A 19,034-nucleotide genomic window follows, 5' to 3' on the forward strand; every position below is an offset into this window, starting at 1 on the left:
CTGTGTGTGAGTGTTTGTGTGGCGGCTAATCATATTTTTTTGTTGGTTTTTTCTGACTTTTTTTCTATTAGTGTTTGTGTCTATGTTTATGTACTTAGATGTTGATGTTACTTTATTGTTGTTATTGTTTCTGCTTTTTTTCAATTTTATTTTTTTGCAAAATGCGTCTGTCGTGTATTTTTTTGTCTATATTTATGCACAAAGTTAATTTTAAACAAAAATTTAAGTTTTTTTTTGTGTGTTTTATTGTATGTACAAGTAGTTTTTGTATGTTGTTTTTTTTGTTTCTGAAAATTTATTGAAAAACTTAACGTTTTTATTTAAAGTTGTTTTTGTTGCTGCCGCTAGTTGTTTAATAAAGAGGTTTTAGTTCTAAATTTGTTGTTTTCTTAGAATTTCCACAATTTTCCATAAAAGCAACAATTGTTTAAAATAAAGTAAAACAGAATATTGGCTGGTAAAACAACAATATTTTTTTTTTTAAATAATTATTAACAAATACAACCCTGAAAGTTTATCAAGTAGTAGTTACAAGACTCAAATAGACAGAGTTTGAAAGAAAGGAATTGATTTTTGAAGTTAAACAAAAATCAATTCCTTTAGATAATAATGAAAGTATGATCTATATACAAATATCTAATTTAAACCTTAGTTTCTCCTAACTTTTTATATTAAACAACAAATTAAAAGCTGCTTAATCTCAAAAACTCCATTTTTGCCCATTTTTAAAAGTTCTGTATTAAAAAATAAATTTTTGTTTTATTTTTTCATTTGTTTGCCTTCATTTGGAAAAAGTCTTTTATAAATTTTAAAATAATTAACATGTTTATACATTTTCGAAAACTAGACACAATTTCCTATAAATTGATATATAATATATGTAAATTTACTTTTCCAACAGTCAAAATAATGAACACAAAGTACTCTCCACTTTTTATTTGGCCAATGTTCAACACATTTTTATTGGCTCAGTGTGAAATTTGCCTACATTAATTTTACGGATGGAAATCACAAATTATACATATTATATATCAATGTATAGGAAATTGAGTTTTCTTTCATAAAATGTAAACAATTTTCAATTATTTAAAAATGTGTAAAACACTCTTCTAAAAAGAAGACAAAAATAAAAACATACATTTTCATTTGTTTGTTTTCTTTTTACAAAAGTATTTTAGAATTTTAAAATAATTAAAAAGTTTATAAATTTTTGAAAACTAGACACAATTTTCAATAAATTTGTATATAGTATGTGTAACTTTTCTTTTCCAAGTGTCCAAATAACTACTCAAAGTATTCTCCACTTTTTAGTTGGCACAGTTCAACACTTTTTTTATTAGTTTAGTGTGAACTTTGACTCCATTAATATGACTTTCGTAAATCACAAACTATACTTATTATATATCAATGTATAGGAAATTGCGTCTTCTTTCCAAAAATGTAAACAATTTTCAATTAATTAAAAAATTATAAAACAATTCTCTAAAAAGAATCCAAACATTTAAAAAAAAACATACATTTCACTTTTTTGTTTTTTTTTGTACAAAAATATTTTAAGAATTTTAAAATAATTAAAATGTTTATAAATTTTTGAAAAGTAGATACAATTTCCAATAAACACAAAAAAAATTAAGTTCTCCAAAAATTTGATTTTTTAGATTTTTGACTATAAATATTTATACTAAAAGAGAGGTAAATAAATATTTTCTTGGCTGATTAATTCCAAAACATATTGGGACATTTTAAACAGCTTTTAAGTTTTTGCTACCAGCTTTGGCATTAAATAAACTATGGCTTGAAGTTGAGATTTATCTAAAACTAACTGAGCTATTTGGCAAGGCTTTGGTTACAAGATCAAAAACTATTTGTATAAATATTGCTTGTATAATATTCAGCATAAAGTTATCTTTCAGAAAAGTACAACATTCGAATTAGTTCAGCAAAATAACCAACTTGGTGCTGCTATTAGCAAAAAACTAGGCTGCACGCAGAGATAAAATATAATTGGGCATGGTTACTGTAACCATTTAAATAGTGTTACAATATTTTTAACAATATTATAGTCACAGTAACTATTTACATGATTGTGGTAACCATAATATGGTTAATTTATGATTCACATGATTGTATCAACCATATATATGGTTACAGTAAACAAATATATGTTTGTGGCAACCATATGTATGATGAATAATTTTATCATAATATGTTGTTCTCAGATTAAATCTGAGAACAATCGGCCTTAAGCCGAGAGCAACATAATAACATAATAAGCAACATAAGTCCTTCATCATATGAATAGTTGTCACAAACATATATTTGTTTACTGTAACCATATATATGGTTGATACAATCATGTGAATCGTAAATTAACCATATTATGGTTACCACAATTATGTAAATGGTTACTGTGACTATAATATTGTTAAAAAACTTGTAACAATATTGAAATGGTTACAGTAACCATACCCAACTATATTTTTTCTCTGCGTGTGCTACATTAATTTTTCAACTTTTAAATCTGAATATCTATAAAACTATAATATATAATCTCTGGGTATAATGGAGTTTTTTTTAGGTTGTAATTAGTAGATTCTATATATATTATAACGATTTTTAAATCGACTAAAAATTTTCCATATGTCCTACTTAGCTACATTGTAGCTTGGCTCCTTGGCTCCGCGTATGAGTTCAAAATTTCTAACCTAAACTGTACAATATTTCTGTTATAATTTGGTTGAAGAATGGGCACTTAAAAGTGTTTCCACTTTTTATAAATCAGTACTACGGGTTGTATGAGTAATATTAATTAATTGGAATTGTTTCGTTTGAATACGGTTGTTAATCGAGCTTAAATGTGTTGAAATGGACATGACGTAGATTTTTTTTTAATAAATTTGATATCCTGATGGTTTTCCCTGCTCAACACTTGACCAAATACGTTTTTCCTAATTTAAATATTCTAGGATTTTCACTGAAATCAAAGGGTTTTTAAAAGAGGACGGGAGAAATTTTAAAACAAATATTTATCGCAAACACTTCTACGAACACATTCCTTTGTTGCCCTGACTTACAGCCAACAGAGAAACACTTTATTGGGAAAAACAAGTTTTTTTTTTTTGTATTTTATATAAATTTGTGTATTTCAGTTTTTGTTGGTGTTGAAATTTCCACCAATTGCAACCAATAGCAACAATTTTTAATATTTAAGTTTAATTCTTGTTTAGATTTCATTTTGGCTCTTTGTTGTTGTTGCTGCTGCTGTTAATGCTGAAGTATTCGTGTTTTTGCGATTTTGTTAATGTTGGTTTCTGTGTCTGTGTATTGATTTGCACACAAACATGTGTGTATGTTTGAATAATTGAACATTAGAAAAAAAACCTTTAGCAGCCAACTATTAATCAAATCGTACCTCGAACTTGCAAAGCTGCTCTATGATTCTTGCTTGTTTGTTTGTTAAATTTGAAATTTTGATTTAAAGTTTGAATAAGAAAATATTGAAAAAAGACAACAACAACAAAAAAAACACGAAATACATTTTTGTTTGATTTCTGTAAAAACAAAACCATAGAGAGCAGGACGCCGGGGTGTACAAAAAAAAAGTTATAAAGACATACAAACATATATTTATTTATTTTTAAATTCATACATGGTTGAATACTTTTAAAGTCGTTGTCTTTGAACCGCTTGTCATTGATGGTAAATGCATGTCTGTTTTTTGTATTTATTTTGTTGTTTTAACTTTTAATATGTATTTTGCCACAACAACCACGATCATTCAACACACACATTCTTATTTTATATGCACTTTTTGAGATTTGTTTGCATGCAGTTGTTGTTGTTTTTTCCTTCTGCAAATGTGTGTGAACAGAGCTACACACTCGCACAATTCTTGTACATATTATGAAATTTTGTTTTCTTGCGCAATCTCTCTCTATTAAAACAACTTAAAAATAAACCTTGTATCAGTTGGCGGGATGTTTTAAGTGATCAAGATTAACCATTTTTGCTTAAACGTTCGTTAGTTGGTTAATTTTTTTTTTGTGTGTTTTATTTTTTTGGCAACCAAAAATTATGGAAACTTTGTTGGTAACCTTAAATACAGGTGAATATTTGTGAAATTTGGTAAAGAATTGAGGAAAATTATCCATAAATATGTTATAATAGAAAACAAAAGGTTAAACATTTTGTCCGCAGATGTAAACATTCATTAAGGTTTAAATATGTGAGTAGTTTTTAAGTAAAAATAGTTTTATTTTTATTTCCTTCAAATGTCCTTGAAAATTATTTATGTTATTTTAATAAAATCAAGTAAATTAAATGAAAACCATAATTATAGCTTTGATTTAAAGTGAAATTTCATTAAGAAAAATTATAATTTTGAAACATTTATGTAGGAGTTTCTTAATTTGGGAAGCTGGCCCATGCAATTTACTAGAAAATCATTGGTTTTTCCTGTATAACTTATTTATTAAGCATACAGATGTTTTTAACATTATTTTTAAACAAAATGGCTAAATTTTTTCGTAAAATTTCGAAGACTTACCCGAAATTGTTTAAGGTCACGATACTTGCCGAACGATAGTACCTTCTTGGATTTATTCCAGGATATTGAGAAAAATAGTATCCCATTAGGGATACCATTCCCCCCTACAAGCCAAACAACCAGCCAATTTGTTACCAGAATGGTCCGGTATTCAGCATAATGTTAACCTGTGTCTAGCTAGTTCTTTCTGTCGACAATTCCCGACTTCATCTCATACGGCGACACGAGCGTAGTATTTTATACGACATCACATGAACACTTGTTCGCAGGGATGGAAAAGTTAATGCGATCGTACTTTTTTGATACTATTTCACATTCAAATGTGGAAAAAAATTACAACAAAAGTTTTGACGCTGGTCAAAGAAAAATTGCTTGAGTTGTAGGTTCAGGGCTTTTTTGAATTTCGTTATGCTTTGTCATAATTCTTTTAAAAACTATTTGAAGATATTGCAAAGACGTTTTATTTTTGTTAGGATTTAAAGAAATGCTAAAAAAAAAAGAAAATGCATACATTTCTATTGAAAATTGTCTGTATAACAGTTTTTTCTAAGAAAAATTGTCTGTATAACAGATTGGTCTATAGAAAAGTATGTGTATAATAGTTTATGTTTACTTTTCTATCAAAAACTTAAGACAAATTTATGTATAACAGTTTTTTTCTATCGAAAATTATGTTTACTTTTCTACACAAAATTGTCTGTATAACAGTTCCTTGTGAAAAATTGCTGGTATTACTGTTATTTTTATAGACAGTTATTTTTATATCAAAAGTTTATGTATAACAGTATGGTGTATATATGATTTGCTAATATGTATAACAGTTTTCACTATCTTAATTTTGTATATAACAGTTTATATAAAAGTGCTATTATAGACAGTTATTTCTATTAAAAAGTTTGTGTATAACAGTTTTTACTATCTAAATTTTGTGTGTAACTGTATGTTGTATAGACGATTTGCACGCTATATATAATAGTTTTTTCTATAGAATTTTTTTATATAACAGTTTCTTCTTTCTGTAATTTTGTGTATAACAGTTTCTATAAAAATACTATTTGAATATTATTTTGATACCGACCCCATAATCCGGTTTAATTTGTGGTATTTCTATTACATTTTGTGTATAACAGTATGTTATACAGAACTAAGCTAATATGTATAACAGTTTTTTATATTGAAAATTTTTTATATATGTAACAGTTATTTCTATCGAAAATTTTGTGTACAACACTTTTTAATATCTAAATTTTGTGTATAGCAGTTTATATGAAAGTGCTATTTCAATATTATTTTAATAGCTTTTTCTGTATAACAGTTTATGATTTCTTTTCTATCAAAAACTTAAGAAAAGTTTGTCGATATCAACAGTTTTTTCTATCGAAAATTATGTTTACTTTTCTACACCAACTTATCTGTATAACAGTTTTTATTATAGATAGTTATTTCTATTATGAAGTTTGTGTATAACAGTTTTTACTATATAAATTTTGTGTATAACAGTATGTTGTATACACAATATGCACTACAGCACTACGGTAATTTTTTTCTATATTTTTTTTTATAACAGTTGTTTTTATCGAAAATTTGTGTATAACAGTTTCTATAAAAGTTCTATTTGAATATTAATTTGATACCGACCCCATAATCATCTCCACACATTTATAATGTGAAATTTACCAAGATAAGGGTGGAATGTGCAAAACAGCCTCAAAACCCTACAAATGTCTCCTGAATTGAAGATCTAGCAGTGACCTGTTACAGATTAAAGGAGTATGTCAATATGAGCTTTATAATAACCCATAATGATCAGTAGATGGAGAAACAAGCCATTAAGTTTCTCCAGCAGTGAGTGAGATTTATTTATTTTTTTTTTTTGGAAATATTGTTCATATATATTTACACACAATTTCATTTCCGCTGATATAAAATAAGTGCAACTTGAAATGTAAATTTCAGATTTTCAATCAAATTATTAAACATTATAGTTTCACCATTAAATATAACAATTTCTCAAAAAAAACATCACTTGGCTGCCAAATACAAATTTAGGTTAATCGGTTTATTATTATGCTCAAGTTTAACTAAACCCACATTTACACACAGCAAGTTTAAAAACAAGTAACCAGCACTAATAAACTGTAGTTACTGTTAAGCTAAGCTGTTTAAGAAAATTCCGTTAAAATTGTGTTTTTTATATGTTTAAAAATTAAAGTTTGCATTAGAAATTAAAAGCCTGTCATGGTTAGTAAAACTAAAGTTCTAAGAATATTTGTTAACATCAATTTCTAGCACGAATTGTGTGGCAAAGTAAAAAGGCAAACAAACGGTTTTCTTTTTTCTTAACAAAAATTTTTAAATAAAACAAACATAAAATTTTATTACTTGTATAACAAATCATTTAGAGGAAAAATAAAAAAGAAATGCTGTTTTTCTTAACGTGGCAGGGAAATACATACAATAAAAAAAGAGAAATTTTGAAGATATTAAAACATATTCTCACAGATTGTCAAGTAACAGGCAACAACATATGTAGTAAGAATGCCGTCAAATAAAAGTTCTAAACAGTATTTGTTCTAATAATGCAAAGCCGAAAACAAGAAAAATATTACAAAATCATGTAACTAAAGAGTATGTCTTCTTGTACTTAAACTAAGAGCACTCACTCATTCATTCATTTAAAACAGAGTTAAGAGCAAAAGAACTTTAGCAAACTCTTTTTAGTTAAACTCACAATTTTGCTAAAATTAATGTAAAAAGAATTTAAACGCAAAAAAAAAGAAAAATACTAAGAAACTGCAAAAACAAATCAACATAAATAAACCTGAAATTTAAGTGAGTATGGGAGCAACAACAGCAATAGCAGCAGCAGCAGTTGTAGACGCAGCCACTAGCAGTGAAACGAGTCATGTACTAGTACTTCGTTAGTTTGCTGCTGCCAACAGTGGCTGACTTACGTGATTGCTTTGCTCATTTATACATTTGTTTTGTAGTTGTTGCTGCTGTTGTTGTTATTATTGTATATGAGTTGTTGGTTGCTTGGTTGGTGCAATGACCCCACTTCGCGTTGACCCACTTACGATGTTGTTTTTGCGATTATTGCCGAAGTGCTTCTGATGAATCGGTCGTGTGCTCACTCTAGTGCTGTTATTATTATTGTTGCTTTTCTTCTTAATATTGCTGTAGTAGTTGTAGTTGTTGGTTTTGTTGTTATTTTTTGTTGCTGTTTAGTACAATGTACAACTTGCTTGTGCAATCATCATGTTTTTTTTTATTTTTGTACGTTTTTTTGTGCACAGTGTGGTAGAACTCAGGCAGCAGCACACTACTCCGATACTCATAAACGCTTGTCGCACAATTATCCGTATAACACTCATACGCACGCACACCTCTCCCTGCAAATCATACCGAATAAAAAAACAAGTAAGAAAGTATGGTCGGTCAAGCCCGACCATATAATACCCTACACCAAGTAAATGAGTAAAAATATTTTTCTTTTAAAATATCAATAATTTACATTTTTGAGTGATTTTCGGAAGTGGGCCTTATATGGGAGCTATGACCAATTATGGACCGATCACCATAAAATTAGGTCGTGTGATTTATGTCTATATTAAAGTTAACTATGTTGAATTTTGTGTGTATACCAACATTTTTAAGCGATTTATGCACGTTAAAGTGATTTTCGGAAGCGGGTCTATATGGGAGCTATGACTAATTATGGACCGATCGTAACAAAATTTGGTGACATGAATTTTGTATATATAAAACTTATTTGGAGCGAAATTTGTATAGATACATAGATAAATTAAACGTTTATGACCGATAAAGTCCAAATTCGAGGGGACATTTGTATGGGGGCTAGGTGAAATAATGGACCGATTTCAGCCAGTTTCAATAGGCTTGGTCCTTGGGCCGAAAAAGTAATATGCACCAAATTTGATCGAAATATCTTCAAAATTGCGACCTGTACTCTGCGCACAAGGTTTACATGGACAGCCAGCCAGCCAGCCAGCCAACCAGACGGACGGACGGACGGACGGACGGACATCGTTTAATCGACTCAGAAAGTGATTCTAAGTCGATCGGTATACTTTAAGGTGGGTGTTACACTAATATTTTTGGGCGTTACAAACATCTGCACAAACGCATAATACCCTCCCCACTATGGTGGTGTAGGGTATAAAAACTGGTCGTTTTCAAACATGCAAACATTTTTATGTGCATTCATAGACTCATACATGCAAACAAACTAACAAATAATGCACACACACACACTTTTTTCTATATGCAATTTGTTGCAAGTGTGTTACACAGTGAACAAGTACGAGTATTCTTAATGTTTATTATTATGTTGTGTTTTTTTTTTGTCTTTCTTTACACAATTCATACTCATCCGTCCGTCTGTCTTTGTAAATTTTTTATGCGTTTGGTTTGTTTTTTTTTTCGTTTAGTTTTCTTTGGCTTTTTCTTGTTGTTTTTATTGCATTTTCGCTGCCAATTTTTATTTGATTGCTTGCATACGGTGGGGCTAATCATTCAAAATTTAATTGTGATAATTATGAGTTTCCTAAGCTATTGAACAAAAGCAATTATATACAAATTGCAAAAGAGTTTCCAAGGTCGCTGTAACCTCCCTGTTTCAATGTGTTGTGTGATCTACAGGAGCTCAATGTTTACCTCCTCGAGTTTTTTAACAATCATTTATTTTAAAAATATCATTCGATTAAGACCTAAATGTTAAATTTTTTATTAATCAAGGTTTGCTGCCGTTATCGATAAGCTACCGTTACTGCTAAAATTCCCTTTCAGCTGGATTACCGTTAACTTTAAGCCCATCGTTACGGAAATACAGCGAGGTCCAGAGCAGGTTGAAAATTTCAACCGCTAAAAAAATCTTTACCGATATAATCGTAAATATTGTTACTGCTATTCTGTAAATAATTTTAAAATATGAAATTGATTATTTAAATAATTGATTTTATTGAAATATAGAGAATTTTAAATGTAAACGTCTATGTCAGCTTATTAATATTTTTTGTTAACTTTATTAAACATTTAAATCAGACAACATACAGCAAATTTACAGAATATTGCTGTCACTGCATTGCCGACTACTGCATTACCAAGTTCCGAGAGTTCTGTATTTTACATAAAATGTTTGATCAAAATGCAAAAGTAAAAAAAAATTGTTTTCCTACATTTCCAAGATTTTTAAGATTTTGAAAGTTCCCTTTGCATAATATTTGAAAGTAGCTTTATTTATTTTTTTTACTGTTAATGCTCATAACTTTAGACTCCTTTACACAATCTTCTTTTATAAATACTACTAAATTTGTTATTAATTAAAAACAAATAATTTTAAAAAATCGAGAAAGTTTTGGATCAGGTTTTAGCCAAAAACCAGACTTAGGTTGGTAAAAAAAAACTGAATGCGGGATATCTTGCAAACTATAAGCTATAACGGTGTAGATGTCTTCTAGTAGATTCAATATATTGCTACGTTTTTACCTTTTAAAAACGGTGCTTTATTTCTTTTAAATACTTTTGATTGTAAATAAAAGCATTTTAAAATTTGTAACAACTTTTTATTTATTTGAATGTACACAACAACAATTTAAATAGTCACTCTTTGTTTGAATACACACGTTTATAATTCACAAGAATGCAGTTGATGTCAATTCAAACAATGCCTATGATAAACTAACTACCAACTGCAACCGCTGCCTCTATTTTTACACTGCGCCATCTTCCTTCCAGTAGCTTCATGAACTATCTTAAAGGACAAAACTAAAATGCTCTATTTCTAGAGCTTTCAGAAGCTGCAATGTTAAACATTTAGTGTCGCCATTCTTCAAACAATGCTAATAACTGCGTCAAATCAGATCGAGAACAAAAAAATTGGTATAATTTTTAAATTTCTATATACCCCTCACTTTGGAGCCTTGAGACTCCGCCCTATTTTGGTGTTTAAAGTTCAAATTCATAACTTAAACTCAACTACACCTTCTTTATATGGGACTATCCATTTAGAAGCTACAGATTTATTTCCACTTTTCATTGTTATTTACGTGAAGAATAGACTTGCGTCAATCAAGGCTCTCAATCTCAACTCCAGCGTGATATGGTCGAAATGTCCTCTCAATTGTATTTATTTCCTGGTTGGGACAGGGAAATAAGTTTCGTTATGACGACCGAATTTGTTCTAAATCGAATAGATAGAATTGTGGTATAGCTGTTGATTAATTCAACTGAAATTTAACTTTAAACTGAATGGGCGTTGAAAGAGGCGGAATGCAGGTGGTCTAAGAGCTCCACTTCTAGAATAGACAATATTATGATTATTGGATTTTGAAATTGCGACACCTCATATCTTCAACGTATCATCAAAAATTATTGATTTTATTATTGATTACGATTCACTACATCATATTACATTTGTGTACAAAATTTTAAACTTTTACTATAAAAAAAACCATGTTATAACCAAAATTCAAAAAAAGTAATTAATTAAAAAATCGTTTTTATCTTATTTTAGGTAGAGTATCGCAATTTATTTTAATAATTAAGTATTTGTTAGTAATTAAAAAAAGGATAGGATAGGAATATCTATAACTGCATTTATTTAAAAAAAAAAACTGTTTTTATTATACCCTACACCACCATAGTGGGGAGGGTAAATGCGTTTGTGCAGATGTTTGTAAAGCCCAAAAATATTGGTCTAACACCCACCTTAAAGTACCGATCGACTTAGAATCACTTTCTGAGTCGATTAAACGATGTTCGTCCGTCGGTCTGGCTGGCTGGCCATGTAAATCTTGTGCGCAGAGTACAGGTCGCAATTTTGAAGATATTTCGATCAAATTTGGTACATATTATTTTTTCGGCCCAAGGACCAAGCCTATTGAAACTGAAATCGGTCCATTATTTCTCCTAGCCCCCATACAAATGTCCTTCCGAAATTGGACTTTATCGGTCATAAATATTTAATTTATAAATGTATCTCCACAAATTGCGCTCCAAATAAGTTTTATATATACAAAATTCATGTGACCAAATTTTGTTACGATCGGTCCATAATTAGTCATAGCTCCCATATAGACCCGCTTCCGAAAATCACTTTAACGTGCATAAATCGCTTAAAAATTTTGGAATACTGACAAAATTCAACATAGTTAACTTTCATATAGACATAAATCACACGACCCAATTTCATGATCGGTTCATATCACTCAAAAATATAAATTATTGAAATTTTAAAAGAAAAATGTTTTTGCTCTTTTACTTAGTGTAGGGTATTATATGGTAGGGCTTGACCGACCATACTTTCTTACTTGTTTTTTCATACAACTTTACATTGATGATACGTTTTTAGGTTTCAGAAAACAACAATTCAAAATAACGTAAGACACAGCATAAAGTGTACTAGTTTTTTATAAAATATAATTCTAGTTTCAATGTAATTCAGATTTGAAAATTTTGTTTTAATATCTCAAGTAGCTTTCATTTTATACCGTTTTTTGCATTTTAGATGACGATATGTAGAAATTTGATTATTAATTATATGAGAAATGTTTATCGTTAATTACAAACTCATTCCAAATATATTACAGATCCTTTCCTAGCTGCCTACCTGGCAGAATCCGAAATCTATTGGAAATTAAATGTAAAAATTAATTTTCCAACTTTAAACCCACTGTACTTCTCCATTTTAGCTTCCAACAGTGCCTCTTTCTTCCTCTTCTGGCAAAGTTTTAAATTTTAAGTGCAAAAATAATACAACAACAACAATAATAATAACAGCCAAATCCAACGGTACATAAAGACCTGCTGCCTGCATAGAAATGCAATCTATACAAAAACAACAACAAAAACAATATTTAACTTAAATGTTTTTTATTTGAGAAAATGTGCGTAGTTTTTTGTTTAATTTGCATGAGAGTATTAGTGTGAGCAAGAAAAAACCAAAAAAGTATTAGTATCGGTGTCTTTTTGTGTATGTATAGATGTATGGATGTATGTATCTATGTACGTTTGAGTATTTTTGCATTAAGTCAATGTGCAAATGTGTTGTAGTTGTTGTTGTTGCTATTGTTTGGTTGCTTGAATGGATGGATAAAGTACTTTAGACTTGTTGTGGCTTCATTTCCAAAGTAAAGTTCTTAGACAATTTGACCCATATTTTAGTACTCTACTCTACTGCCGCTGCTGCTCTACTCTAGGTTACTACTCTCACACAACAAAAAAAACAACTAAATAAACGAAAAAACACACAGAAAACAACAAAAACTCAGGCACACAATTGCATTTGTAAAAATGTTTGCTTGTAACTGCAATAATAATCATTTAGGCTAAATTGAGAGAGAGAAAATTCATTTGTAAGAATTTTGTTTCTGTTTTTTTGTAATTTTTTTTTATTATTTTGGTCATATACAACAGAACCAGCAGTGAAATTGTGTCACGATTTAACTGTGTATTGTAATTTTAATTATTTATATGGCCGGGTATTACGAGAATTTCACAAAAAAAATGCATTTATTTACTACAGCTGCAGGAATTTAAATTAAAATCATCCTTAAAGTGATTTGAGTATTAAATGATTTTTTTTTGTACATATTTAGTTTAAGAGGATTTTTGTTGGGCCATTAATGGGTAAAAGATAGTTGTGGTAAATGGATTTTGAGAAAATTTTAATTTGAGTGGAAACTTCTGCAAACAATTTTAATAGATGGTAGTACCTATTACTTTGCAAAACTTAAACTTTGTTTTGCTATTAATGTATTTTTCTTACATTTCTTAAGGTGGGGTCACACATGACAAATATTTGACGAAAAATACGTAACCACTTAATAAAATATATTTGAATTCTTTTATTTATTCCAAAAACTTATTTTACTTTGCATGATTCAAAAAAAAATTGTTTTAGTTTATTTGATGCTGTTTGATCTTACAAATCACTTGTAAGAGTAAACACGTCAAAAAAATTTGTGCTAAAAAAGTGGTTACGCTTTTTTGAGCAAATATTTGTCATGTGTGACCCTACCTTTACAATTAATTTACACTGTCCAACAAATTGAGACTTTTTGATTGCAACAGAATAGTGACCCTATAATTCTGAAAGAGCATGTTGATTAGATCATTTTTGTAGAATAAACTTATAGTCCAACTGGTCTGAATTTTTTTTTACAGTGGGTCAAAGTTTTAATTTTTTGATCGAAGGGAGCATTATACTAACTGAAACAAATGTTGTAAGTTATTATCTGAGAGAATTCTTAGGGTCAGAGTTATATTATGGAATTTTATGGGTATAATTTTTGTGGAAGATTTAGGGTTCAATTTGACCCTCTTTTTGAGCAAATCAAAAAAAAGTCCTTTCAAAAAGGACATTTAAGGATTCAAATATTCTACGAAAATTTTTGCTGGAAAATTTCAGTGGGGGTCACCAAAGATACCAAAGTTGTAAATAAAGCTCTTTACGCTAAATTAACAAAATTACATGCAGCCTTGGGTCTCACATTTTTTAAAAAAATTACAAAAAATCGATTTATGATCCGAATGAGCTGATATTTAAAATATAAATAGTCCTAGAGAAGATCTACAAAAAATATGTTTACATATGTAGATTATCACTTTTAGGTCAAGAGTTATTTAGGTTTATTTATTTTTAATTTTGTTCGATCGTTTTTTAGTTTTTTAGATATGTCGGGTGGTTCGAAATTGTTTTTCAAAATTTGACCAATATTTGTGATAAAATTTCGAATACTATAAAAATAACTTACTAACAGTCATGTCGTCCTTATAAAAAGTTACACGCATCCAAAGTTGGTACATGTAAAAATGGCCGTATTTTTTACTTTTTTTTTTCAAATTAAAGAAGTATAGCAAAACTTCCGGCATATGACGCTTTGTTTTCACAAAATTAGACATTTTCGAAGGAAAAAGAACATCGTTGTTTAAACTATAGTGTTTAATAACCAAGTGGGAATATATGACAGATATGTATCCTTCAAAATGACATATAATCGTTCAAGACATAATCCGTCTATTGTAAATCCCTCAGTTTTAAGTCATACCCCAATACATATTATTAATCGTATAGTGTGGCTCATTTAATTTAAGGAAAAATCTTTGGAAAATGGAAGCTGCCTTTTTTGAGATATCATTTGTTTAATACGATTTTCTATGCTATATCTTGTTTTGATGAGAATCCAATTTCTAGAAAAATTATTCTTAAAATGCAAATTCCGAAAATTTAAATTTTCTACAAGTTTTGACCTGGATTCTCCCAATTACTAACTTGGTAATCGTTTACAACTACGCTAATTTTGCATTAACCTACTTACTAACCAATAGAACAAATAGAGACACAGTAATCACAATAAACTGTAAAATCAAAATTTGCAGTTAAGAAGGCTAGAAAAAAAACACGCAAATTAACAAAAGAAAAGAACAACTATTCCCCAGAAACCATAAAAACAAGACGAATTGGAAAAAAATATATAAATTTTATGTATAATACATACAAATACAACTTGCTACAAAAGCTTTAAAATAAAATAAAAAATTAAAGAAACATTTCTTTTAGCGGTAAATAAATGTCTAAATTTCTTTCATAAATTAGCTGTAGACAAATGACTATCACTCATTCGTGGCATAATAATAATAATGGATGGCATCCATGCCAAAAATAAAAAAAAAAACAACTCAAAAATAGAAGAAAAATAAAAAAAAACTCCTCTAAACAAACACACACATTTAAAAAAACGACGTAATCAATCAATGTTGGAGCAGATATTTATGGATTTTCACATAAAATAAATCACAACATTAAAGAGAAACTGCAATTGCAGTAAATACAAGAAAACTCTTTAAAGAACTTATAAACAGCAAAGAGAAAAATTAACTGTTAACACAAATTAAGAGTAAAAAACTGTTAATTTCAATAAAAATTATAACTTAAACAGAAAATTTAATTTTTTATAAAAATTTATTAGAAATAAAAAGGAAATTTTATTGATTTTCATTATTATACTTCTTTGTGGTAAATATTTACATTTTATGTAAAACTCTTTAACAAACTCTTATTAACAGATTAAGAATAAAGAGAGTTTACATAAACTGTTATAAAGAGAATTTCTCTGTTGCAAAATAACAGTGAAGAGTGAGAAATGAAAAACAAACAAACAGTTAAAGAGCAAGAAAAATAAAGTAAACATTCTTGTAGTTTTTATGATTATTTGTTTTTGTTTTTGTTTTTATTTTTATTTATTTTACTGTTGTTTTTTGTTTTGTTCAGGTTTTTCCTACTCACCAGCCAGCCAACAACAAGAATGAAATTTATTTATACAGTTCTTTTACTTTTTTTCTTTCTTTCATTTTTATATTTTTTTTTGTTCATTTAGCGATGATATGGATGGATATTATTCCTCCGAGTAAAAGTTCATTGACACTTGCACACTCGTCATCTGTCACGTTTACACCAAACGAAACAAATTTCTTCTTTTGCTTTTTTTTTTGGATTTTGATTTTGTTGCTGTATTTTTATTATTTATTTACGAAATATTTTTATTTATTTTATTATTTCGTCTTCATTATTACTACAGTTTTTTTTTAATTCATTATTATTTTGTGTATTTTCTTTATTTCGACTGAGATTGTTAAAGTACGTAGCGTACGTGTGTATTTTCTTTATACAATTTTTATTACATTTAATATTAATGATGTGTAAGTGATGTGACAGAGATGGGTTGGGTAAAAAATAGTACTTTTTATAGAATTTTACAAATAGTAAAAAGTTTATAATTTCTTTTGTAATTTGTATTCAATTAACAGGTCAAAATCCAAAATTATTACTAAGTTATAGGGTGTATAACTTAAAAATTTGGTATTTTTAAAATTTTTAGCTTTTATTTTGAAACATTTGTACAATATAAATATATTTTGAGGCCAAGAACGAATCATGTCAATTTCGGGTACTCTGTTCTGAAGTTTAGAATTTAGCGTATCACAGAGTAATGGAAACAAATAAAAGTCGGACAGGGCAAAGTCTGAACTATAAGGCGGGTGAGGCAAAACTTCCCGACCACTTCTTTCTAAATATGTACATAGTTTTCAACAGGTAGTGCAACATGTGGCCAAGCGTTATCATAATGGAATATTTCATGTCTGGCCGCATATTCTGAGAGTTTTAGTGCCAATGTACGCTTCATACGAATCAGTTGCTTTTGGTACAGGTTCCATGTGATGGTCAGCCAGATAGGACCGTTTTCCTCCCACCAACTAACTACAGAGCATTACATTAGCGCCATGGATATTTGGCTTTGGTGTCGAATCGGCTGATTTCCGGGCTTCACATACGATCTCTTACTCCTCCGTTATCGTAATGGATCCACTTTGCATTGCAAGTAATGATTCAGAGCAAAAATGATTTGCTTTTATAGCGGACATGTAAAATCGTCAAGGTCTATCGGCTTCAATTCGTATGGTAACCAATTTCCTTGGTTTTGGATGAATCCTGTTGCTTGATTAGCTTCCAATGATTTTACAAGCTCTAGTTGAGTTTGACAACAATTTTCATGAGCAATTCTTGGTCTCCAAACTTTTTTGGCTTTTTCTTCCATGTCAAAATTACCACTTCACAAACCATCTCTTGCACGTTGAAACCGATGAAACACGATGAGCAATCAGTGTACTTCAGCGGCATTTTATTCAAATTAAAGAAGTAAAGCAAAACTTCCCGCATATGACGCTTTGTTGGTAAAAAATTCGACATTTTCGGATCAAAAAAAAAATTTATTGAACTTTAATGTTAAATAACTATGTGACAATGCTCATTAATAAATACACTACAAGACGAAACGAAAAATATCTAGAAAAAAATAAATTTTAGAATTTCGAAATTCGCCGTTATATCTTTAGAACTGTTAGACAGATTTTCTGATTTTTGATATCATATTAAAACTAATGAATAATCATAGATTTTAAATTTTTTTCTACAAAATACTAGTGATATTATTTTATTTATACCTACCATATTAATATAACCAAAATGTTTGTTCTTTTCACTTTCAGCTCAAATCGAAATAATACCATGCAAAGTATGTGGTGACAAATCATCGGGTGTTCATTATGGTGTTATAACCTGTGAGGGCTGCAAAGGTTTCTTTCGACGTTCACAAAGTTCTGTTGTTAATTATCAGTGTCCCCGTAACAAGCAATGCGTTGTCGATCGTGTTAACCGTAATCGGTGTCAATATTGTAGACTGCAAAAGTGCCTCAAATTGGGAATGAGCCGAGATGGTGAGTGGTGCAGCAAATTTTGTATTTATTTTTTTTTTGTTTGTTGTTGTGTGTTTTATTGTGCAATACCCCCCCTTTTGGCCTCACAATTCAAAATTATTCTAATCGTGAATGTATTTTCTGATATTGCAGCTGTAAAATTTGGTAGAATGTCTAAGAAACAAAGAGAAAAAGTCGAAGATGAGGTGAGATTTCATCAAGCACAGATGCGGGCTCAAAGTGATGCGGCACCTGATAGTTCTGTATTTGATACACAAACGCCGTCTAGTAGTGATCAACTGCATCATAGTTATAATGGGTGAGTGGAGTGGACCGGAGTGAGTGTTTGAGGAAAGCGTTCGAAATATTGGAAAAAGCTTAAGGAAAATTTTATCTTTTACAAGGAAACCATAGGGATGAAAACAATTATGAAATGAGTTTAAATTTCGTTAAGTTTTATAACTATATTCAAAACCAAAATGTATTTGTTTTTGTTATAAATAGAATAGCTTATCTATGAAAAATTAATATGGTAAAGCTCTGTTTCAATTAAAGGAAATTTTAATTTCGTTACGTTTTTTAAAAAGCATTTTTTAGATTTAGATCTTAGTAAATCGAATGGGAAAAGTTTCTTTAAGATTTTTAAATGGCTTAAATACAAAAAAAATCTTTGGATTTTGGATGCTAAACAAATGTGGAATAGATTTCGTTCAGTTTTTCAAAGTCTTGTGCTACGTTTAAAATAAATAGTAGCTTAATTAAAATTTTAGGGTTTCCAAAAGCTTGCTTATTTAAAAATTTCTTGAGAACTAAATAAAAACTTATTTATTATATTTCAAATAATTCAAATTCTGTTGGTTTACAAAATAAAGTTTCGTTGAGTTTTTCAAAAGCGGACTTGGTAAGAAGATAGACTATGGAAAAAGCTTCATTCAAGTGCTGTTAGTTTACAAAATAGAGTTTCGTTAAGTTTTCCAAGAGCGGACTTGTTAAGAAATTTTATTAGAAATAAATGGTAGGTTCATTATAATTACAGAATATGGAAAAAATTGTATTAAAATGCTGTTTGTTTAACAAATAACGTTCGTTAAGTTTTCCAAAAGCGGACTTGGTAAGAAATTTCATTACAAATTAATAACAGCTTAACTACAATGATGGACTATGGAAAAATCTTGATTAAAATGCCGTTGGTATACAAAATAGAGTTTCGTTA

At 29.0% G+C, this 19,034-nt stretch overlaps 1 protein-coding gene across 3 annotated transcripts in view; it reads left to right on the forward strand.

Moving 5' to 3' along the window:
* The window catches only part of Hr3 (Hormone receptor 3), a 113,566-nt gene that overhangs the window by 91,095 nt on the left and 3,437 nt on the right, over positions 1-19,034 (forward strand). For all 3 annotated transcript variants that reach the window (XM_065512127.1, XM_065512125.1, XM_065512126.1), the window contains exons 2-3: positions 17,615-17,842; positions 17,975-18,140. In XM_065512127.1, the coding sequence (XP_065368199.1) occupies positions 17,615-17,842; positions 17,975-18,140 (394 nt within the window). The remainder of the gene's footprint in view (positions 1-17,614; positions 17,843-17,974; positions 18,141-19,034) is intronic.

The sequence above is a fragment of the Calliphora vicina genome, chromosome 5 (assembly GCF_958450345.1).
Source record: "Calliphora vicina chromosome 5, idCalVici1.1, whole genome shotgun sequence".
Taxonomy (NCBI): domain Eukaryota; kingdom Metazoa; phylum Arthropoda; class Insecta; order Diptera; family Calliphoridae; genus Calliphora; species Calliphora vicina.